Source organism: Anoplopoma fimbria, chromosome 14 (assembly GCF_027596085.1).
Source record: "Anoplopoma fimbria isolate UVic2021 breed Golden Eagle Sablefish chromosome 14, Afim_UVic_2022, whole genome shotgun sequence".
Taxonomy (NCBI): Eukaryota; Metazoa; Chordata; class Actinopteri; order Perciformes; family Anoplopomatidae; genus Anoplopoma; species Anoplopoma fimbria.
Genome location: NC_072462.1, coordinates 9,619,126 through 9,644,610, shown reverse-complemented (window position 1 = coordinate 9,644,610; position 25,485 = coordinate 9,619,126). Strand labels below are relative to the sequence as shown.

The following is a 25,485-nucleotide window of genomic DNA, read 5'->3' as shown; positions in this document are numbered from 1 at the left end:
TGGTTCTGGCCCCAGTTTCTCCCGTTGAAGTGTTGTTGCATGAGACACTGAACCCCAAGTTAATCCCTGAGCAGTGGGCTTCACACCAGTCCACTGCTCCTAATGCTGAGGATGGATGAAATGCAGAGGTCCCATTTTATGTGAAGGACCACTGTAATAAAGTTTAGGGTTAGGTGGGGCTGGCTGAGTTGACCTTCTCAAGGGAAGCAATGCTGCTGTGAGCTTTTCCTCCTTTGAAGGAGAAGTAATCCTCTTAGTGAGGAGGAAGAGGTGGACTTTTCTCTGATAAATGTAGCAACACTTATACAAGGTTGAGATCACTGTGAGCCTGACCACCTCCAAATGTGGCCGGCCACTCACTTTATGGAAATGAAATAATAAATCACTGGATTAATAAAATCACACTATTCCATGCTATTTTTTGTCAGTAGTGAATTTAGACGGGCTGAAAAGCAAATGGTGCTTCACTAAAGTGTATTAAACCAACAATAAGGCACAACAGGTGATTTGAAAAGCATTTAATTTGGAATTGTTGAACAATGGGAACGACCCATCACATGTTCCATATTATGCAGGGTTCTGGCTAGACTACCCTCTCGTTATCTTCATTATCTTCATTTCTGCTTCCAGAATAATTACACCTTCTGTGTGCTATCCTGAAACAAACATGGATGAAATGATCACTGGACAATACAAGTCAATTAAGTGAAGGCTTGTCTTCCAGAGAGAGACGTCAAATCGGAGGATGATTTGGCAGTTTACAAATGTTGAAAACAAAATTAGAATTCAGTCAACAATAGGTCATAGTACATCATTTCAAACATGGCTACTTTAAACTGATAAAATCAATAAAGAATCCATTGTACTGCATATAAGAGACTAACCATCAGCCAATCAGACCACTGCACAAGCCTTACTAGATTGCTAATGCATAGTTTACAAGTGACAGGAGATGCATTTTGAAATAGACCTTCAACAGTCAGAGTGTGCAACAGCTGACATGCTGTGATGTACTAGTCTCCTGTATATACTGATAGACTGTAAACTGTACATATCCACCCAAGTAATATATTACATTCAATATCTACTCCAGCATATTTGCACTCTGCACCATTACACAAATTTAATATTGTTAACAGAAAACAGTGGACTTGTAGACGTAGAATGTTGTTGTTCCTTGTTATATATGTTTATCTTCTTAATTTTCACTCTAGCTGCATTTCTGATTCTGTGTATCTACAATGAGGGGCACCTACATACCTGGCCAATAAAGCAGGCAGAGAGACCTAAACCAGTTTGTGGCTACACAGCAACTGACCGTTGGGTCTCGCCAGGTGATTAGTTGATAATACAATAATAAAATATTCATCCATAGCCATCAACAAGATCATTTAAGTTAATGATATATTTTGAGTTACAAAAATGTCTGTAAAACTGATGATTATTGTAATGTGCGTGAGCATTGTACCACCAGAGGAACGCCAGGTCACATGAGTACCATCAATAAAACGGGGAGAGGACTGGACTACCAGCTGGAGCTTGGCAGTCTTGCAGCAGGGGTGGGGTTCAGTCATTTGTCAAACGTCACTCAATCACACTAAGAGTGGGCTTCCTATTTAAATGTGACTCAGAAGTGCCTTGCTGAGTTTAGCCCTATGAAGCCTGGAGGACCTTCACAGTTTGGCTCTTGGCGTTTGTTCCAGCATTGTCCTCATGTCCAACAGCGCATCCTCCACGGCCTGGGCCAGATGTGCTGCTTTTGTGTCCTTACAGGTGTTAAAAGACGACACTGAAAAGTTGATGTGATCTTCCATAGGATTGTAGCACACGCCGTATCCGTCGGGAACAACCGGGCCGAAACACATGACGCAGTCCGTCTTGGAAGGTACCTTGTGAAGAAAAGAGAACGTAGTTTTGGTAAATGGGGTTAAATACATGAGGCATACTTTCCATCTGCGGTTCTTTTAGGTCCAAGTGTTAGATCAAAGAACAAAGAATATCTTAACCATTATGCAGTGGTAGTGTCACCCCTGACCAACAGTGTGCGATATGACGATATCAGATGGATTAAAACGCCTCCAAAAGCCTCTACTGATTCTATCAGTTGCAGTTATATGGCGCTGCTGATGTAAAAATCTCTCCAAACACAATAAACTGTAAATAAACATAAACTTTATGCAACAGAGTGGGGGACGAGCCAGGAATATAGATCCAGCACCGCCAGACATCACACCGGTGAGAGACATGTGAAGTGAGATAACATTGTTGGTAGCCCACGGTAACAGGCTGTCCGTAGTGAAAAACAGACTAACATGCTGACAGATTCAGGGCTGTCAGCTGGACCACAGAATATTCACTTAAAACTGATCCTCATTGCTCTCTGTGAAGTTTCCTGGCAGTGATGTAATCTAGCTCCGGTTTTGTTTGTGCGGCGTGAGCTGTACCAGACTCCATTTAAAAAACAGCATTCTAAATGCTACATTGTTTGTCAGCCACCGGTGGTCATGTCGTGACTTGGAGGCAGTTTGGCATTGTGTGCTCTGATTAATTTGGCATTCAGTTAAAGTCATAAAAAGCTCCTGGCATTTACTCCCTGTCTTTTTCATCTTTTTTTTCTTTTTAGATAATTGACTTGTGCTGGAGACCGCTTCATGTGAATATCAATAAGTTCAGATTTTGGTGTGGGTTATGTTACCTTGTAGGACTATACATTTAATTTTTTTAAGTAGGGAAAATATTTTGGTTGTACTATACAGCAATGTGAGGCTGCACCGTGTTATAGTGGTTAGCACTGTCGCCTCACAGCAAAAGGGGCCCGGGTTCAATTCCCAGGCCATGTTAGCGTTGGTTCTCTCCGTCATATGTCACCTGTCCAGGGTGTACCCTGCCTTGGCCCAGTGACAGCTGGGATCGGTAACAGCCCCCACCCCTACCCCGGAACATACCTGACTTGTAGATAACTTGTAGTGTAAGGCTTTGGCGTAGGCAGTGTCTGTGTAGATATCAGGTATGGAGAGGTTCTCCTCAACAGCCACCATCTTAAGGCCCAGGAGGTGTCTGTCTATGGCCTGGCCACTGATCGCCTGTTGGGATGGAGAGAATTCCTTCACATGTGATGTTAGTCACCAAATGTTAACCTCTAAAAAAATAAAGGCTTGCATTATTCCATATTTGTATTTATGCAAACAACCAGCAGTTACACCATGTCCACTGGTTTCCTAAAACATCCACATGTGTTGCTCTAGTGATTTAGTATTCTAGTATTTGTGGCAGCAGTATGGTGTATGTGGTATTTAGTCTAAATATGCAGGAACATGTCACCATGACAACAGTGAGGCTCATTGATGTGTTTTAAGAGGACAGAGCAAGAAGAGACATCACACTCTACTTGTTAGTGGATACATTCACTGTTGGTTTGGCTCTGCTCAGAGTTATTGTCAATAAGGAGAGCATAGATTATCACCAGACTTGTCCTTAACTCTGCCAATCCTGGTCCTGTGGATACTCACCATGGTAGTGTATGACCTGTGTGCGTTCACAGCTTTCACCATTAGATCTACTTTCTCAGTGTTCTGTGATAAAATGGAAAGGAGACAGTAATGTTACAACACATCTTAGAGTTAGTTATTGACAGGTGACTTGAAACTTTAAGTGTCATATTAAAATTCCTCAACAATAGAAATATAATTTGTGCTCATTATAAATGATCACTTAAGTGTTTAGCTCCATCTCTGGCTGAATCTGTTTCTAATGAGGTTTCCAGTGATGTAACGGAGGCTCAGTGGCCAAACAGCTGTGAGTTGTCTCTGAACAACTGTTGTACCATTTAGGCCAAACGCAGGATATGAGGAAGCCATCGTGTGCATGTGTAGTTAGGAATGAGTATATCTCCAGCCTTAGTGTCCAGGCTGATTGATTAGGCCCAGCTTTACCATGTCAGACAGCTGGTCAGTTTACTGCCCAGAAGGTTGCTGTAAATACAAATACATCCCTTTAAAATGCCCCCTCTCATCACACCTGCTTGCTGGGGTCATCAAAGGCCATGACAAAGGTTGCAGAGGCGCTTGAGGCTGATCGGATCGTATCGGTACGGCCCAGTCTGTACATACGCAGGGAGGCACTTTCATATGTGGAACAGCAGCACTGGTTCATCCTGCCGAGACAAGAGGAGAGACAGAGAGGCTACTAGCTGCTCATCATGGATGCATGGAAGCAGTTAAAGGAGCAGCGTGTAGGATTTAGTGGTGAGGTTGCTGATTGCATCCAGCTGTACTCGAGAACTACGGTGGCCCCCAAAATCTGCCTTGCAAACAATTTATGAAGGAGGAAAACACACTCCTTGTTTGTTAGAGCTCGAGAATACACACAATGCATATTGGTGAGTAAGACCGAATATAAACATAATGTTTCAATGTTTCATTTTCAATTTCCAGGATATGAAATCCAAAAGTTCTGCCCAGTTTACAGCCGAATATTAATAAGAGGAAGGTAGAAATGATAATGATGAAGCTCATTCTACATCAGTCTCAAGACAGATAAGCATCTGAGGTCCAGGATCTATATCTCTGGTGCTCTGCTGCTCTGGATATCTGGGTCAAGACTTTTTTATTTTCCGTGCGCTGCTCGTTGTTCCCAGTTGGATTAGAAAGTCGAGATGAAAGACAATGAGAACAACCGGATGGTTTCACATGTAGCCAGTTTACAAGCTGATTTGAAACCGACATTACATTTGCCCAATGCCCTCCGGCTCTTTTGATCTCCACACGGACTGTTTACCTGCATCGAACCAAAGCCTGCTCTAATGGATTGGTCAATACTACAGACAGACTCCAGAGCACTTCAGATACCAAAATTTTGTCCAGCTGCCTACAAATTCTATACATGAAGGATCCATCCATCTTCCGTAACCGCTTATCCAGTTAAGGGTCGCGGGGGTGCTGGAGCCGATCCCAGCTGTCAATGGGCGAAGGCAGGGTACACCCTGGACAGGTCGCCAGCCTATCACAGGGCTACATGAAGGATAAAAGTTGCAAATTGATTGATGGATGGTTGTCAGGATGTTATTGGGTGACTTACTAGCAAGTCAAGTATTATATTTCCTTCAGATTTACGCGTGTGCTGTATGATAGTTTTACGTCTGCACACAGCAGCAGAGACAGTAACTTCAAAGCCACACATACACACACACCCAGTGAGCATAAACCAGGATATGAATGTTCCTTTCTAGTTGAAAACTGGGTGACATCAACCTGTCTCAAAACACCAATTTGTTTGAAAATGTTCATTTGTAGCTTGAAAGAAGGATGATATTGATTAATGTGAGTCATATTAGTAAAGTCATATCACACTGGTAGGCAAAATGTGGTCTACACAAAGACATAATTCAACTCATTAATGCTTCATATAAAATGTCAGGAATATGGAACTATAGTGCTGCCAACAGGAAGCTTCACTTTTTCATCGCCATTATGCTTCTCAGAGTTATCGCAGTGAGCGACTCGTCTGCCGACAGAAAGGGTCCAAACAGCTAAAGTTCACAGAGGTTGCATTGACTTGCATAAGCTTAAGCTTATATTCTGTTTTTAGGGGGACTTTGTAACATCTGTGGAAGGACTGCAGATGAAAAATAGCCTCTTGGCTAACTCTGGCGCATTTACAGAAATGTTTTATTAATGTGCACTGTCCCAACCAAATAAACCAATAAAATTAAAAAATGTATTCTTTCAAACTCTATTCAGTAAAAATGAGTATTGGGTGAGGGTAAATTCTAACGCTATCATGATGTGTTCAAATGTAATCTTGAAATGTAGTTTTTAAAAGAGAAACCTTAATAAACCCAGTTGTTTGAAGGAGGTTAATAAACAGCAATGTTTCATTTCCTAACACTAGGCACACTTTAGGTTTTTAAAATCTAACTTTGAGCTTATTAATAGAAAGTTTTCAAGTCCTACTTTTCTCATAAGTCAAAGTTTAGGACCATTATTGACATCTTAAGTCAGACTTTTATACCCTACGCATTGCCACAGATTAGTACCTAAACACCAGGTGAATCCATCTCATCTCAGTTCATGAAAACAAGAATCTCGGTTACATCCTAACTGTGTGATAAAGTTTTTTTTACATGAACGCTCTACTTAGCCCTGGTTTAGAATGTCAAGAGTAAAATGTCTGGATGCAACCATAGTTCCGTCTCAACACCACTTCTCAGCGTCTCACCTGTAGAAAGCCAGTTGTAGGGCCATCTGTATGAAAGCATCAGGGCTCATCTTGTGGGCCTTTGGGACATTTTTCCCAAAGTGGCCAAATACCATGACCCTCATATCCAGGTCCTGGGCCAGTCTGTGGTGGAAGGAGTGGAAGGAATGTCAGGACAGTGAGAACTGTTATATATATATACAGTGGGGCAAAAAAGTATTTAGTCAGCCACCAATTGTGCAAGTTCTCCCACTTAAAAAGATGAGAGAGGCCTGTAATTTTCATCATAGGTACACTTCAACTATGAGAGACAAAATGAGAAAAAAAAAATCCTGAAAATCACATTGTCTGATTTTTAAAGAATATATTTGCAAATTATGGTGGAAAATAAGTATTTGGTCAATAACAAAAGTTCATCTCAATACTTTGTTATATACCCTTTGTTGGCAATGACAGAGGTCAAACGTTTTCTGTAAGTCTTCACAAGCTTTTCACACACTGTTGCTGGTATTTTGGCCCATTCCTCCATGCAGATCTCCTCTAGAGCAGTGATGTTTTGGGGCTGTCGCTGGGCAACATGGACTTTCAACTCCCTCCACAGATTTTCTATGGGGTTGAGATCTGGAGACTGGCTAGGCCACTCCAGGACCTTGAAATGCTTCTTAAGAAGCCACTCCTTCGTTGCCCGGGCGGTGTGTTTGGGATCATTGTCATGCTGAAAGACCCAGCCACGTTTCATCTTCAATGCCCTTGCTGATGGAAGGAGGTTTTCACTCAAAATCTCACGATACATGGCCCCATTCATTCTTTCCTTTACACGGATCAGTCGTCCTGGTCCCCTTGCAGAAAAACAGCCCCAAAGCATGATGTTTCCACCCCCATGCTTCACAGTAGGTATGGTGTTCTTTGGATGCAACTCGGCATTCTTTCTCCTCCAAACACGACGAGTTGAGTTTTTACCAAAAAGTTCTATTTTGGTTTCATCTGACCATATGACATTCTCCCAATCCTCTTCTGGATCATCCAAATGCTCTCTAGCAAACTTCAGACGGGCCTGGACATGTACTGGCTTAAGCAGGGGGACACGTCTGGCACTGCAGGATTTGAGTCCCTGGCGGCGTAGTGTGTTACTGATGGTAGCCTTTGTTACTTTGGTCCCAGCTCTCTGCAGGTCATTCACTAGGTCCCCCGTGTGGTTCTGGGATTTTTTTTTTAACACTTTATTTTTGTTGCTTTTTCCATCATAGGTAGATCACATACATACAAAAGGGTAGAACAAACAAACAAAACAAAAACAAAAGGGCTCCGGATTGCTCTGTTCCTTCAAAAGCATTATAAATCTTGAGATATATTCAGGGTTTTTTTATCCTGTCTTATCGTTGAGATGTAAACATTGTCCATTTCTCCCAGTTCTCGTGACATCGCTCCTCTTGGGATCTTATCCTGTGAGTTAACAGTTCCATATCATATATTTCCTTCACAATTAACAGCCAACCATCTTGTGATGGTGGTTCTTCCTTGTACCATCTCTTTGTGATAGCCTTCTTACAAGCTGCTAACAAGATTTTCAGCAGATACCTGTCTTCTCTTAGCACAATATCTCCGGTCATACTACCAAAGTAAAGCAGCATACATGACTTAGGTATATCATATCCCAGAATTTTGACAGTAACCATATGGACATTTCCCCAAAACTGTACAATTTTAGGACATAACCAAAATACATGAGAATGATCTACATTTACTGCCCCACATTTCCTCCAACATGGTTGAGCAATAGACAGATATTTGCTCTTGATTTGGGGGGGTGATAAAGAATCTAATGACATTCTTCCAACAATGTTCTCTCCAAGTTCGCGAGGATGTTGAGGACTGTTGTGTCCTCCAAATATAGAGCCATTCATCTGTTGTAATATTCACATCAAGTTCTTTTTCCCATTTCAGTTTTACATAAGATGTTGTATTTCCTAAACTGTCCATCAAATGTTGATATAAGGTGGATATGATTCTGTATTTCTTCGAGTTGTAAACTCCAATTACGGTTCTGATTATTCCATTTTTATCCGAGTTAATATTGTGCTTTATTTCTCTGTCAAAGAAGTCCCTTAATTGCATATATCTGAAGTGGTCTTGATTATTTAGTAAATACTTGTCTTTAAGCTCCTGAAAACTCACAACATTCCCATCTTTAATAACTGTGCATATTGCTGTTATTCCATACGGTATCCACTGTTTAAACCTCAGATCAGAAGTGTACCCGGGATAAAATGCCTGTCATAGGCTATCCATCGAAGAAGCCTGAGCTCTTCTTGTAATCTGTATTTTCGTACCAGTTTAAACCACATCTCCAGCGTAAATCGGGTGATAGCATCCATCTGTTCAAGTAACTCTTTTGCTATATTTCTGTCCCCAATAAGGCTTTGAATTTCCCTTCCTTCTACATACCGTTCTAGGTTTTTCCATTTCGCCTCATAATTTTTAGTACACCAGTAAATCACTGGTCTAACTTGTGCTGCATGGAAATATTCCCTAAGGTTTGGTAGTGACATTCCCCCTTTATGTTTTCCAATCTGTAATGTTTCATATTTGACTCTCGGCCTTTGGCCATTCCATATAAACCTTGATATAGTTTTATCCCAGGCTCTAAATTGTTTCTCAGGTATCTCGATTGGTAGTGACTGAAAGAAATAAAGGAGTCTTGGAAGGATGGTCATTTTTATAGTGTCTATTCGTGAACTGAGATCGAGTGGAAGAATAGCCCACCTCTCCATATCACTCCTAATGTCCTGATCCACTTTGATATAGTTAGCTCTATATAGATTATCAATACCTTTTGTTATTTTAACCCCAAGATATGTCATAGTTTTGGAATTCCAATTTAAGTTAAGTGTTTGTCGTAGGGTTTGGGATGGTTTGTAATTCAGTGTTAAAATCTCTGTTTTCGACAAATTTAATTTATACCCAGAGTAAGAGCCGAACATTTCAAGTTGGTTGATTAATGTGGGGAGGCATGTGTCTGGGTCTTCTAAATAACAAATTACGTCATCGGCAAAAAGCCCAATGATGTGTTCTTCATTCCTGACTTTTATCCCTTTAAGGTCCTTATTCTGCCTAATTGCTTGTGCCAAAGGCTCTATAAATATTGCAAATAAGGTCGGTGAAAGACAACATCCCTGCCTGGTAGATCGTTCTAATACTATACTATCAGTCAGACTCCCATTTATTTTTATCCTTGCTGTTGGGTTTTGATAAAGTGTTCTAATACATTGAATCGCTTTTTCATTTAGTCCAAATTTCTCAAGTACCTGATACAGAAATGACCAGTTTACACTGTCAAATGCCTTTTCTGCATCAAGACTTATCAGGGCTGCACTGATATTTTTGCTGTTGATATGTTCAATTATATGTAGGGTTCTCCTTATGTTATCTTGGGTTTGACGTCCCTTGATAAAGCCGGTCTGGTCTTCCTCTATAATGTCATTCATAAAGTGTTCATACCTTTTTGCAATAATCGAAGTATATAGTTTATAATCTATGTTAAGTATTGATATGGGTCTGTAGCCAGAGCAGATATCACTGTTTTTTCCTTTAGGAATCACTGTTATTACAGCTTCCTTCCAGGATGGTGGGAGTTTACCATGGTCAAGCGTATAGTTAAATGACGACTCAAGTAGTGGTACAAGTTGTTCACTGAACGTTTTGTACCACTCCGCTGGTAGACCATCACTGCCAGGGGATTTGTTTGTTTTCAGTCTACCCATGGCTTTCTCTATTTCTAGTTTTGTGATGGGTGAAGTCAGAAGGTCATTCTGCTCTTTCCCAATTGCTGGTAGGTCGAGCGTCTCTAGAAAAGCTCTAATCTGATCAGCGTCAGCGGATGGAGGTTGACTATACAAATTTTGATAATAGTTCCTGAAGATGGTTTCAATCTCTTTCGGTTCAGAGGATACCGATTTGTGACAGTATCCCTTATCTTATGAATTGTCCTATCTGCCTGTTGTTTTTGCAGTCTTGTTTTCTTTGCTTTGGGTCCCACTTCATAGTAAGACTGTTTAAGAAGTCTTGTTTTTTTTTTCTATGTCAGAGGTTAATAGTTTATCTATATTGTCTCTAATTTCTTTAATTTTTGGTAGCAATGTCGAGTCTCGAGTATATTTGTGTTGTTTTTCAATTTCCAGTAATTTTTCCTTTTCCTTCCTGTATGCTGCTTCTTTAAATTTCTTGATAGATGACGTCGTCGCAATGAGTTTCCCTCTCATAACTGCTTTAAGAGCATCCCACAAGATTACAGCATTAACCTCTCCGTTGTCGTTTTCTTTTTGATATGTTATAATCTCTTTTTTGATCCCCTCAACAACAGATTTACTATTTAGTAATCCAACATTTAACCTCCATAACGTCTTTTTCTCGTGTGGTTTTAGTCTGACTTTAAGATAAACTGCACAGTGGTCCGACACGTCTGCTGCGCCGATTTTACACTCCATAACTCTGTATATGTCCTTTTTATTCATAAAAAAATAGTCAATTCTGGCATAACTTTTATTAGGTGCTGAGTAGTGTGTATAGTTCCTTTTAGAGGGATGAAACTCCCTCCAAATATCAACTATCCCAAATTCTTTAAATAAGGTCTTGATCATTTTTGTGACATGGTTGGTATTTTTCCTATTGTTTGTTGTGTCTAGACTACTATTCATGACAATATTAAAGTCACCTCCACATATTAGTACTCCATTTCAAGGATAATATTGTCCAGTAGAGTTTTAAAGAAGGGCTTTTCACTGTTGGGTGGGGCATAAACATTGACCAATGTTAATTCTTCGTTTTCCAGTTTTCCTTTCACAATAATATATCTACCTTCTTTATCACTGATTTCTTTAATACATTCGAATTTCACCGAGTTAGAGAGTAGTATAGCCACACCTCTTCTACAACCCTGGTGGAATGAACTATAAAATGTATTTGCATAGCCAAACTTCTTAAGCTTCTCATGTTCCTGCCTAGACAAATGTGTCTCCTGTAGATATATAATCTGTACCTTATCCTTCCTTAATTTTGTCATTATTTTCCGTCGTTTAACAGGGTTGTTTTAACCGTTCACATTCAACGACAGTATCTGAATATTATTCTCTATCATTTGTGTTTATGAAGCCGAGTTGCAATCCGTACCCAAACAAGAGAAAGGAACATGAACCATGGAAAAACAACCGAACACAGAACAGTGTGACTTCAGCGAGAAAGGATGCTACTTGCCATTCCTTATGTTCCCTGTTGGTGGGAGGAGGGTAAAGTGCCTCTTTGCTGAAGGGGCCCTCCCTAGTAGTGAGAAAATACCTACAAACTGGTATTCCACCTGTACTAGAAATGTCCAACATTTAGCGCATACAAAAAGTGCTCCCTCCATCGGTTTCCTAAAGATAATCAAATGAGTCATAAGTCTTTCAAATATGTTGGCCGGGATTTGTATAATTTCACATGACGGAGACCTTAGTAAACAAAAACAAAAAAAAAGTTTTCTTTATCATTGTAACTAAAACCACTAAGAGGCTTGTTCCTAAAGTTTGTATTATATAGACCTCAGGTTAGAAAAATAGATTAACTAACAAAAAAAAATATGTCTCTCCCGTTGCCTAAATCAAAGTGACATATCCCGTGTTCCAGATTTGTCATGTAAAACACCTGGTCAGATCTAAAGTGTTTATCACTTATCTGGTCCACTTCACTTCATCCCTTCGTTTTAAGGCGGTGGGCTCCGTCTGAACTCGGTGAGCCTCTCTCTACGTTTCCATGGCAACACCTCGTTCAGCCTCTCCTCCAGGGCAGCCGCGGTGTTCACCCTCTCCGTCACCGACACCTTTATCCCACGTGTATTCAGGTCCCGTGCAGCCTCTTCGGCACTATCATAGACCCGCAACCCGGCGTCCCAGTGTACTCGTATCTTCGTGGAGGGCGTCTGGAACCGGATCCCCTTCTCTTTAAGCACCGCTTTGATCGGCCCGTACGCCTTGCGTCTTTCCATTATGTCAGCTGCATAGTCGTTGTCAAAAAACAATCGCTTGCCCTCTAGTTCAATCTTCTGCTGCCAGGCTTTCTTAAGTACCAGCTCTTTAACATTAAACTGTAGAAAGTTAACGATGATTGATCTCGGAGTTGAGGTCGCAGCTGGCTTCGGGATCAGGGCTCTGTGCGCTCGCTGGATTTGGAGTTCAACGCCGTCGGGAAGCGTAAGATGGCTTTTAAACAATTCAGTTACAAATTCCGTAACTGATCTTCCTTCTTTATCTTCCGGGACTCCATAGATGCGGAGATTATTTCTCCTAGAACGACTCTCCAGGTCGACAAGTTTGTCTCGCATGCCCGAGTTCTGTTTCACTACCGTCAGCAGCGTGTCTTTCATCTCCAGGTACGCTGATTCCAGGTCAGCTATACGGGTTTGTGCCTCGGCGATGCTCGCGTGTTGACTCTGCAGCTCACGTAGAACTTCGACTTTAAACTCAGTAAAGTCTTCCTTCATAGTTTTCTTGACATCGCTTCTAAATTCACTAAGATCCCGTTTCATGTCTTGTTTGAAGCCCCTTAGCTCCTTAGAGAGTTGTGTGAGGCCTTCTAGCAGTGCATGCTGGCTAGCTACGTTAGCTTCATCACCTGCCGTTGATTCTACGTCGTCTCCGCCGCCATCTTCTTGATTAGTAGCCTCGGCAACAGTCGGGTTTTCTTGTGTTTTGTTCATTTTCTTGTCAGACTTACACCTCCTGTGCAATTTCCCTCCTCTCATATTCAACTTAGTCTAATTTTGTGCTGATTTACATTGATAGGAGGTACTTTTTAAAAACCGACTCTGAGGAGCTCACCACTACACGTCCATCTTGTTGTAGCGCCACCGGAAGTCGGTTCTGGGATTTTTGTTCACCGTTCTTGTGATCATTTTGGCCCCACGGGGTGAGATCTTGCGTGGAGCCCCAGATCGAGGGAGATTATCAGTGGTCTTGTATGTCTTCCATTTTCTAATAATTGCTCCCACAGTTGATTTCTTCACACCAAGCTGCTTACCTATTGCAGATTCAGTCTTCCCAGCCTGGTGCAGGTCTACAATTTTGTTTCTGGTGTCCTTTGACAGCTCTTTGGTCTTGGCCATAGTGGAGTTTGGAGTGTGACTGTTTGAGGTTGTGGACAGGTGTCTTTTATACTGATAACAAGTTCAAACAGGTGCCATTAATACAGGTAACGAGTGGAGGACAGAGGAGCCTCTTAAAGGAGAGCCAGAAATCTTGCTTGTTTGTAGGTGACCAAATACTTATTTTACCGAGGAATTTACCAATTAATTCATTAAAAATCCTACAATGTGATTTCCTGGATTCTTTCCCCCATTCTGTCTCTCATAGTTGAAGTGTACCTATGATGAAAATTACAGGCGTCTCTCATCTTTTTAAGTAGGAGAACTTGCACAATTGGTGGCTGACTAAATACTTTTTTGCCCCACTGTGTATATATATATATATATATATATATATATATATATATATTAAAATCTGTCCTCACATGTTCATGGCGTGCTTGGCCTCCTCAATGTCCTTCTTGATCTCAGGTGTGATGTTGAAGTTCAGTTTCTGGGGCATGGGCAAAGGCACCATGGGAGACTGAGTCATATCTGGCTTCCTCCTGTTAGCACAAACAAGAAAGATATGACACATGAGATAGGAGAAAAACCAAAGCAAAACATAATGAAGCCATAGTTGTCCAAGTGTGAATTTCAGCCTGTCCATGTCTCTGTGTACTCTCCGTCTCATCGCTGAACTTTCAAAGATGTTCGGACGAGAAGAAATCCAAACCGACCCCTAGAGAGTCTAAACAGCACTTGACCTACTTACGTGTATTCTACTACGTGGTCGATCAAGGCCACTATGGGTGGGCCCTCAGCTGGGGCATGCTCGTAGTTAGCGCCACATGTCCCGTCTTCTCCAACAATAAACTGAAAGAAAGATCAGAACGTTACAAAACAAGACATAAAACAAGAATTTACTTCACATCCAGCCTGAGGAATTTGTTGACAAGGTCAAGTTTCTACCATACCAACTTCATCAGTATTTAAATTAAAATGTTCCAGAGCTATTTGAAGTCTTTTGAGCAAGTCTCCAGTCTGTTTAAGGAAGCCACGGCCATCAGGGAAGTCAACATAGAGTGGTACGTTTCCATTGACAAAGACATACCGACTACCTGAGCTCTGTCAATGGCCACTGTGTTGTGAGAGAGAGTGACAACACATTTTACCATCCAGTTCTTTTTCAGGGCACTAATAATAATAATAATAATAATTGATTGTACTTGTATAGCGCTTTTCTAGTCTTCCGACCACTCAAAGCACTTTGACATTACCAATCAATCACCCATTCACACCCATTCATACACTGATGACAGGAGCCACCATGCAAGGTGCCACCTGCACATCAGAACCCTAACTAACATTCATACACATACATACACCACAGGAACAGCCTGCAGGAGCAATTTGGGGTTAAGTGTCTTGCCCAAGGACACACCGGCATGGACTGCCGGAGCCAGGGATCGAACCGCCGATCCTCTGATTGGAGGACGACCCTGCTCTCCACTGAGCCACAGCCGCACTGTCTGGGAATTCTGCAATTTCACCACTCATGAAACAAAGGAGAAATCTGGGGAGGCCGGGGGAACTGGGAAGACCGGCCTGCCTAATATGACCCAGGGGGTGCTGGTTACTGGACTTCTAGTCATGAAACCAGCCTCATGAACACCATGCTTGAGCTTACAGTAGTTCCTTAGTGTGCTTGCTACCAGAGAAGCTAATATCTATTATTAACTCCATAGTTGTATCATCAGATTGAAGGTGAAGATAAGAACAGATCTGACAACTAATGTGAGGGTGTGAAAATCCTAGGAGGCTGTACTGTGCATGGTTAAATTAGTCCCCTTAAATTCTACTCTTGTTGCTCCGTCCCACTAATAGAAACTGTGAAACTGAATATTTGATCAGAACTTCTAGAATGGTCTTTCATAAAACAGGGCATATAGTGACAAGCCTGGCTCCAATGGGACTAACACACTTTACATGTTTACATGCGTTAATGCTCATAATCCGCCTTGTTTTTCTCATCCTGGCTGTCATGCAGCACCTCTTCTCACCCTCTCTCTGAAATGCTCCGTTGCTCTGATTGGTCAGCTAGCCCGCTCTGTAGTGATTGGTCAACGTTTCACATTTCAAAAAAGTCTCTCTCCGGAGCTTCAGCTCCATCTCTCTGTTGTTGTTTGAGGGCCAAACTATCCGGAAGGAGTTTTAAGTCACTTCCGTTGTAGCCTGAAGAGTTCTGCCAAACAGTCGTGGGAAACATTCGTCCAAATATTACTAAGAACTACACTGTGTGTGTGTGTGTGTGTGTGTGTGTGTGTGTGTGTGTGTGTGTGTGTGTGTGTGTGTGTGTGTGTGTGTGTGTGTGTGTGTGTGTGTGTACACAACAGGCCTCTGTGGGTCACCTGCAGCGTCTTGTCAAACCAGCGGTTGCCACTGTTCCACTGGCTGCCTCCTCCATGCAGCATCTGGATGGCAGCACAGCTGCGGTACGTCTCCTCAGACACTTGAGGCATCGCTCCATCCAAACACAAAGTAAAGATGCTCCTTTGGATAGCAGACACTGATTCTTTGTTGGTCTTATCTGGACACATCAAGTACACGCACACAAAGAAAACATGATGTACTTATGTAATCAGGCAGTAACAGTTTAACTAAATCAAGATATACTGTATGTATATATTTAAAGTTTCCATATTAGGGATGCATCACTGTGCTACTGTAATTTGTTTCATTGTTTGAAATATCTTCATAGTGAAGTAACAACTGATTTTTGGAATCAAGCTTTGAATTCTTCTGTTTCTGACGATCACTCTTGGTGATGCTCCGTGACACTGCTGTCATCTATCTGAGAAGACTCAAAGTCCTTCAGATCAGAGGAACCATTTGACCGCTGAGAGCTACTCATAGCACCAGGTTCTACATAGCGGACATCATTTCTGCCTCTCATGGTCCTTTAATACCGCTTCAGCCTCCGCAGTCATCTCGATCAAGCTGCTGCTGCGTTGGCCTTCCTCCTTCGTTTGGTAAACAAACTGTTGTTGCGGCTACCAACCAGAAAGTTCCATTTAAGCTGTGGTCTTTGGTGAAGTGGTGCAAAACATTACTTCTTTTAGAGACTGACAGGCTCGCACCGCAAATGAGACACACACACACATTTGTGAAAAAAACCTCTGTTACCATTCCTCATGATATGTATAGCTTTGCCTTTTATTGGCCTGGCTATTCACAGCAGTCCCTGTCATTAATAACAATAATAACGTTACGCCATCACTGATTTAACAAAACTTTAAAAGCAGCCTATTTTGTTTGATTGACGGCTGATTGGCAAATAATTTTGTGTCAGAAGGGGGCGGAACGTCTTTGAATTTGATTGGATAGAAACTTAAAGAGGTTTACAAATTAACTTGGTGTAATCAAATGTAAGCATATATTGTTTTGAACCTTGAGCCAGCCACTAGAAGCCAGCCTCTTGTTGAAGACCTTGCTTTGGATCAAGGTCGGTGGTCTTTTAGCTCACCCTGGCTGAGGGTGACGTAGGCCCTGCCCCAGGCATTGCGGTGCTGGGTGGTGAGGATGCCGACAGGCTCCGTGTCGATCTGTGGTGAGGAGCTGCAGATCTTCTCCAGCTGGACACAGAGCTCATCGGCTGTCAGTGGAGTCCCATCGCTGTTGTACACTTCCAACGCATAAAACTGATTCCATGTGGAGAAAAGACAAGAAAGGCTCCGTCAAGCTTCTCCCTTTAACTCCACAGTTGCCAGTTTGGCTGTACAACGTCATCAGCTGTAGTTCATTCTTTTTGATTCAATAAGTCCAAAGACTCAATCATAGCTGCCCCTGTCTGGTTAGTGTGCTCTGTCATATCAGAACATAAAGCTCTTCATGCATCACAGGTGCTTAAGACACCATTGTGTCTCTAAAAGTCAAACGTGTGCAGATATTTGTTCCAGGTTTTGTTATAAATCATGTAAGCACACTGTAGGAAATTATGGGTCTGTATAACAAAACAAAAAAATCAGTGGGTTATCCAGCCATTTTTGGATTTAACTCAGGTTTCTAAGATAATGACAGTGGAGATCACCACAGTAACCTATGCAACAAGACTAATCTGCCCATAACAGGCTCAGTTCAGAGAACAGCCCGCCACCTGACCAATCAGATCCCTGGAGTCATCGTTCCTCAAGCATCGTGAAAGACTACTGCTTTTAAATCAAGTGTTTAAGTAATCACTTTGGAATAGATCAGTATAATGACCTTGATTAACCTGATCCTCACAACCATGTGTCCACTCTGGGCTTAAAAAGACTTTTAACAAATAGAGATTATACAGATCACTACCACACTAATGAATGTGATTATACCTCAGACCTTTAGCTGGCTTCCTACTGGATGTGGAAGTGTTGTTGTCAACACTTCCACATCCAGTAGTCATTAGATGTCATTTGTCACGCAGCATTAGAAGTAGCTTGGCTGTTCAGTTTGACGAGTCTTCTTGGGAATGATGCATTTCTCTGTGCCAGTCCCCAGAATGGTCACAGACTTGTTCTAAAGCCACTCCTTTGTTATTTAGCTGTGTTTCTGGTCATTGTCTTGTTGGAAGGTGAACCTTCGGCCCAGTCTGAGGTCCTGAGCACTCTGGAGGAGGTTTTCTTCCAGGATATCTCTGTACTTGGCCGCATTCATCTTTCCTTCAATTGCAACCAGTCGTCCTGGTCCCTTTGTGAAAAACACCCCCATAGCATGATGCTGCCACCACCATGTTTCACTGTTGGGATTGTATTGGGCAGGGATGAGCAGTGCCTGGTTTTCTCCACACATACCGCTTAGAATAAAAAAGGAATCTTGGTCTCATAGACCAGGGAATCTTATTTCCATATTTGGAGTCCTCCAGAAGGCTTTCATATGTCTTGCACTGAAGAGGCTATAATACACTCTGACATTTCTCTGTGCCAGTCAACAAGTGATTCTTCTCCTCTGCTCTTTGTATATATATGTGTGTGTGTGTGTGTGTGTGTGTGTGTGTGTGTGTGTGTGTGTGTGTGTGTGTGTGTGTGTGTGTGTGTGTGTGTGTGTGTGTGTGTGTGTGTGTGTGTGTGTGTGTGAGACTGACATATATATATTGAACAAGAACCACCATCACAAACAGCAGTAGCACTTGGCTATTTCTAATAATTAATTGATTGTACTTGTATGGCGCTTTTCTAGTCTTCCGACCACTCAAAGCGCTTTGACATTACTAATCAATCACCCATTCACTCCCATTCATACACTGATGACAGGGGCTACCATGCAAGGTGCCACCTGCACATCAGGACCCTAACTAACATTCATACACATACATACACCGCAGGAACAGCCTGCAGGAGCAATTTGGGGTTAAGTGTCTTGCCCAAGGACACATCGACATGGACTGCCGGAGCCAGGGATCGAACCTCCGATTGGAGGATGACCCTGCTCTCCACTGAGCCACAGCCGCCCCTGAATGGATGTAGTGGATGGGCAGATTCATGTGAGAATTAAAACTCCACTTATCCTAATAGTTAGTTCTTCAAGAGACAAATCCCCCAATCGACATTTGACTATGGGACTACTGGAACCCAGAGTCCACTGAGTTTGTTGATACTCGTTATCCTGTACAGTAATGTCAGGTATCCCAGAGAGCCACACTCAGTTAAACTTGCTTTGAGCAGTGTGCTCCTCACCTGGAAGTTGTGGACTACAGTGATGTGTTTAGGGGGCCTGGAGCTCTTGGCGTGGTTCACCACGGAGTCTCTCTTCAGACCAGGGACACGGCAGGATGACAGCACTTCGTAGTACTGATTCATACACAAAGGCTTCCCTCCAAGGTATTCCACTGGTAGTGTTTCACTGCAAGACATAATTCCACATTGAACATACAGTCCCTGTCATTAATAACAATAATAACGTTACGCCATCACTGATTTAACAAAACTTTAAAAGCAGCCTATTTTGTTTGATTGACGGCTGATTGGCAAATAATTTTGTGTCAGAAGGGGGCGGGACGTCTTTGAATTTGATTGGATAGAAACTTAAAGAGGTTTACAAATTAACTTGGTGTAATCAAATGTAAACATATATTGTTTTGAACCTTGAGCCAGCCACTAGAAGCCAGCCTCTTGTTGAAGACCTTGCTTTGGATCAAACATGGTGTTTGTAATATGATATCTGTGGTAGATGTGGTTTGTCAGGCCAACTGTGGAGGCGTGTTCTCATCTTTAAGAAATCTTCAGTAGGCTGTCTGAATCAATCAGGGCTGCAACTTTTAACAAAAGGCTGTAATAATAAACTGAATCTAAGAGCCAAAACCAGAAATGGGACAATCAGGTGATGGTTATAAGCACAGTACTTACTTGTCAATCATCGTCTTGAAGTCCAAAACACCTGCTATCAGTTTGGCAGCAAACCTAAACAGAGAGAACATGATCCACATTCATTTAAAGGTTCACTTTTATCCTGATGTGGGTTAAATGACAGAAATACAGTGTCTACAAGTTTTTAAAATGCGCTTTCTGTAAACTTTAAAAAAAAAAAAGAACTCATCACATCTGCATGATATGGGAAAAAAATGCATTATATGGTGGTAATGTGTATTAAAGAGACACTGTATTAAATTAGAGTTATTATAGAAACAAAAATGTGCAGAGATTAGTGTTTGGCCGAACCGTTCATGTATGTGCATCATCTTCCAGTGAACTGTGTGCATCCAAACCTGATTAGATCGGCTCACTTTCTGACATTCTGTGTAAATGCTGCTTTAATATGGTAACAGTAACACAAACACCACACCTCTGCCGCCGGTCTTCTGAAGGAGGTTTGTCAACCTGCTGTAAATGGGTTGTAAAAACCGAGCTGCGCAGAATGTTCGTGTGATCACCTTATCTGTCCCTGCTTATCACTGAAGTTCATGCGTGGCAAGACCAACCCAGGACTTGAATGAACCACCACAGGCAACCGGTAACTGAAATAAGCGACCTGCACCCACCACTCTGACAACTACATAGACACAGAGACACCGTCAAAAACAGATCAACATGGCAGAAAGTTGATTAAAAGGAAGGAAGTCAAATGTCAGTGGGCTTTGTAGTTCAATTGTGTTGAGAAGGAAAGCAAACAGGTTGTGTCAGGGAGGCATTGTAACTTTTTGATTCAAAGAATCTAAAGTCTCACCCAGTTCACAGTGTTCCGTGCTCTCTTTTCCAGGCCTCTCTGGAGTCTCTCTCCAACCCCTCCCGTCTTCTGAAACTCTTCCAGCAGCTCTTTAGTGTGCTTCAGTTCATCCATCTCCACAATGGGCTCCAGGGCACTGATGTATCGCTCACATGTCTGCTGCAGAGGGGGAACAGGCAGACTGGGCAGTCCCTTCTGGTGGGTCAGGTATCTGCCAGAGACCCGAGTCACTGACACAGGCTTCACCAAGTGACAGGATTTCATTAAGCCACAGGGTTTGGCCATCCCCACCTTTACCTGAGAGCGAAAGAGGGGACAATGAATAAGTTTGTGTGTCGCATTGTTAGAAAAGTGTGTTGTTGTTATTTTCCAAGTCAACTGTGAAAGCTAACTCGGACACACTTCCCGACTAACTCTGCTCTTCAAAACCATTGCTAGTTAAGGCAGTTATTTTGAGACAGCATCTGTTTTCAAATATGTCATCACCTGTAGCAAAAATGAAAAAAAACAAAAAAACTAGATTCTTAAATGCAGGCCACACATGATGAATCTGGCTTCTTATGTATTCAAAGAAATATGCTAATAAAAGACCAATCGTCAACTTTTTTTATTTTTTATGAACTGACTTGACTTATTAAGATTCTCATTGGAATTTATATGTTTTTAAATTTGGTTGAATTTTCCAGTATGCCAGCCAACATGCTTTTCCTGGCTATTCTGACCCATAATCCTCTGAGGTGCAGATATGAATGAGCAAGAGGGTCAAAGTTCAAGGTGCCATGTTCTGACAAAGTAGTGTGTTCCAGTCTGGCGGCCACATCTGGGTTTGAAGAGTGAAGTCAGTGGAAAAGTGTCTTAAACCTGCCTTCTCTCTCTCATGTCCTCTGATTGTATGGAAGTCTGTATGGAAGCCCATGAGAAAATGAGCCTTCTTCTGATGGATTCTTCACAGTGGGATGTAGTCTTTTATTTCAGTAACCTTTTGGAAATTTCACCATTTAGGTGAAATTGTAGAAACAGTGTCAGAATACCCAGTGAAGTTAAACATGTCTGGTTCACAGATATAGGACAAGTATCTAATAGTCAATAACTGCACTATGTAGCTAGCTACCTGAAAACACCAATCAGTAACACACACCTAGCATTAGGCTTAAGTTATTCTCTTTTATCGAAGTAGCTAAGAATTATTCCCACAAAAATACTACCAAAGTTATCCTGATTAAAAGTCACTAACACATGTTCTCTGTTAAAAATTAAATGTGTTTCGATTCATGACTGCAATGTAATAGAGAGTGCAGGTGATTTTGAGATGAAAGATTTGGGTTTTATACAGAACAACAACCAATTCATAAAAATAAATATCTTAGACGTCATCTCAACTGTAACCATTCTGCGAAAAATGTATCTGCAATTCATGCTCATCTCCTGGCTGTAATTAGGTTTGTAATCCACAATATGTAAAGGTGTTTCATATCATCTCTTGTGATAACACCATTTTATTTGAAGTCAGAGTTCCACATCAAAACACATGTTGCTTCCTGGATCAATATTTGTACGAATGAATAAATAATAGAGATAGAGATAAATGTAGCAGGCCCGCGGCAAAGTAAAAGTGGCAACTGGGAGGACCACTGGTCCAATGAAACAACTTTATTCCAAAATAAGTCAAACACCAACACAACACTGCAGGGTCTGACCCTGGCTTCACAGCGACCTCATTTGGAATACTGGGGAGAGTCAACAGAACTTAAAAGGACCGGCTGTGGCTCAGAGGTAGAGCGGGTTGTAGCGCCCCGGCTCCTTCAGTCCCTGTCGATGTGTCCCTGGGCAAGGTATTGCTCCCTGAGCCCCTGTTATCAGTGTATGAATGGGTGTAAATGGGGGAATGACATTTGGGGTTAAAGTATTTTGAGTGGTCTGAAGACTAGAAAAGCTCTATACAAGCACGGTCCATTTACCATTAAATGCAAGGACTATGAAAGAACATGTTGCAACCTGCTCACACACACCGACAGCAAGACGGTGTAGTCTGGAGAATGAGATGCAGACAGCGCCGAGGCTGAGGATAATGATGAGGTTCATAACAGTACAGAGTAGGAGAAGTGCAAGGCACTACTGCTTGATAAAAGTTTTCCAGTTGTAACGCATTGCGGAACTGTGCACATAATACTGTGACTATTTTGAGTAAATTTGTGTTTAAAGACTTTTTTCAGGACTCGTGTTCCATGTATATTTAATTGCCTTTTTCTCTCTTTTGAGGATAATATTCAGCCATAGTCATATCACTCTAGTATGATATGTTCTTGTCTTTGTTACCTGCAATACCAATTGTGAGTCACATCAAAATGTCGTCTTATAGTCTGTGACTTAAAATGTACATGTTATGCATTGTTTGAATAATTGTGATCATAAATATCCTATGATTTATAAGTGAGGTGAAGTTATTTAAATCATTTCAAATACATAAGTTACCTTTCCAATCAAATCAATTTAGTGTCTGGAAATACTCTCTTGTCTCTGTTCCACAGTTCTCCCCGTCCTCTTTTGAATTTCATGCTGTTACCGTCACTTATCCAGTCAAGCTCACCAAGCTTGGTGAGTTCCTGGAGGAGCTTGACACACTAGTCTCTCACTTCCATGACGATGGCTCCGCACTCATCATGCTCGGCGACTTCAACATCCAGACTGATAAGTTAGAACCTCTGCTTTCCTTCCTCTCCTCCTTTGACCTCTACCACTCCTCTTCTCCTCCTACCCACAAGGCCGGCAACCAGCTGGATCTTATCTTCACTAGACACTGTTCTACTGCTAACCTCTCTGTCACTCCCCTCCAGCTCTCGGACCGACCACTGGCTCCCTGTAAGATCCAGTTTAAGACTCTGGTGCTAGCCTACAGGGCAGTGAAAGGAACAGCTCCTTCCTATCTCCAGGCCATGTGGTCAAGCCCTACACCCCCGCCCGACCACTTCGCTCTGCTGCCTCGGGGCGACTGGTTGCCCCGTCGCTCAGAGGTCCCTGCGGCCGATCCACCCGGTCACAGCTTTTTTTCTGTCCTGGCCCCACAGTGGTGGAATGAACTCCCCACTGACGTCAGGACAGCAGAGTCGCTGCCCATCTTTCGGCACAGGCTGAAAACTCACCTCTTCAAGAAGTACTACCCTGAGCCTTCCTCGTAGCACTTATTGCATTCGTATTAGTTCGTTGCACTTATTGTATTCGTATTAGTTTGTTGCAATTATTGTTTTCGTAGTAATCTGCTTCTGCACTATACTTTTGCTCTGGTTTATGCTTTTAGATGCTTGTTTAAGAAAGGAGATGCACTTATGACTTCTGGTGACTAGTAGTTCTCTTGAATACCTATGTTGAATACACTTCCTGTAAGTCGCTTTGGATAAAAGCGTCTGCTAAATGACTGTAATGTAATGTAATGTGTCTCGGAAAATAAAAAAAATGTAACTTCATCAAAATAGTATAGAGTTGAAATATGGCCACTTCTGGTTTAAACAGCCCTTTTTTTAAAACAAAATGTTTGAAATGGATACAGCACCCTAAAACCCACTCCAATATTGTCCAAATCAGAAAAGCAGTTGCTGAAATACTGCCCATATAGGTGATTATGCTAATCAATTCAATTTATCCACCTTTTTATGAAGCTTTGTATGCTTATCATGGTTTTTTTTTATTGCATATTTAACGGTTTTACAGGAGTTTCAAGCAATGTGGGATGTTTTGTAGTTGTGATCGCGCTGAAAGGTGTCACTCTGATCTGGCAACACGGCCCCTCTCTTCAGTCAGTAGACAGACCCCACTCCTCGGTGACAGGTCTCAGAAAAAGTGACGTCCTTTAAAAGCGACATGTCCCCGGTAGAGGGCAGCCTGTACTCATTTTCAACTCGACTACAGAGTGGAGAACTATGTCAACAAGAAAATCAATGGGACGCAAAGTTTGTCAATGTACGTGAGACTTATAGTTAGTTTGCCGTCCCCCCCCCCCCCCCCCCCCCCATTCATGTTAAATTATTTTATTTGACAGCATCTGACGATCAGAAATGGAAAAGCTTAATGAATGTTGTCTCCTGCAGCACTGTGTTTCTGTTATCCCATGAACTCAGGGATATACATTTTCAGTATCCGTCACTCAAGGAAACAGCTTACGTTAGTAAACGTAATCAACATATGCTTTCAGCAGGTTAAGGGACTATGTTTGTCTCAAGTGATATTTAAATGGCCTTCAGACATGTTGACGTTACTCCAAGCAGGTGCGTTGGCCGAATAGCAAGATCATTCTGATGATGAGTAACATTGAGTTAATGTTGTTTTTCTTCCCATCTACAGTTAGCACTGCGAGACCAAGTAACAGTCAAATATACTACTATAGTCTCGGTCAAGCTTGTCCTCAAGTGTCTCTTAGCTAACCATATATTGAATCTTAGCGAACCACAAAATCACCTTTGACCCAGTTAGCTCAAATGCCACTATCTACTTCCCTCCATTACGAGCGAAGTTAGCAAACTTTGCTAACAATCCTTCCCCACCTCACGTCAGTAAGCTTTACTAGTGTTAACTGATCCATCACAATTAATAAGGTCCGCTGAAGTCAATAGTTCTTGAATCAATTTTGAACGACTACCGCTCAAGTTGGCTTTTGGCCAGTGTCAAACAAGCAAAATCAGCTAAAGTTGCGTTACCTACCATCGTTCTGCTGCAAATGCCCCACATCCTGCACTCAAAGAACCGCCCCCAGGTCCGGGTTCAGGTCGGTCGGTCGGTCGGTCGGTCAGTCAGTGCTCAGAGAGCCACTGTAGACAGGCTGCCAGCACTCTCCTGTGTTCACACCCGTACAGGTCAGCTGCTCGACACCACAGTAAGGTGGCGTAGCTCGGTGGTGGGTGTGACTTACTGAAGGAGTCATGCAGCGTTACGTGCTGAATAAATGACCACGGAGGGAAACAGTGTTATAATAATAATATGTGATGTCAGCGTTAACATAAAGTATTCTGAAA

General features: G+C 42.0%; 1 protein-coding gene across 1 annotated transcript; it reads right to left on the bottom strand.

The window, feature by feature from the left end:
* Positions 1-512: 512 nt before the first annotated feature.
* On the bottom strand, positions 513-25,411 carry crata (carnitine O-acetyltransferase a). The gene is made up of 14 exons (XM_054611985.1): positions 25,175-25,411; positions 20,483-20,779; positions 20,190-20,308; positions 19,666-19,719; positions 18,997-19,162; positions 16,812-16,986; positions 15,697-15,875; positions 14,061-14,161; positions 13,732-13,851; positions 6,217-6,339; positions 4,018-4,153; positions 3,510-3,572; positions 2,946-3,083; positions 513-1,889 (listed from the first exon to the last, which is right to left on the bottom strand). Exons 1-14 carry the CDS (start codon positions 25,199-25,201, stop codon positions 1,674-1,676), a joined length of 1,914 nt encoding a protein of 637 aa, XP_054467960.1. The 5' UTR covers positions 25,202-25,411; the 3' UTR covers positions 513-1,673.
* Between the last annotated feature and the right edge of the window lie 74 nt (positions 25,412-25,485).

Excerpts from the sequence above, each read along its gene's own strand:
- crata (XM_054611985.1), bottom strand. The coding sequence starts at position 25,201 with ATGTGGGGCATTTGCAGCAGAACGATG. Across the intron at positions 15,876-16,811 it reads CTACGTCACCCTCAGCCAGG|ATAAGACCAACAAAGAATCA; the intron begins GTGAGCTAAAAG and ends TGATGTGTCCAG. Across the intron at positions 3,573-4,017 it reads TTGATGACCCCAGCAAGCAG|AACACTGAGAAAGTAGATCT; the intron begins GTGTGATGAGAG and ends ATTTTATCACAG.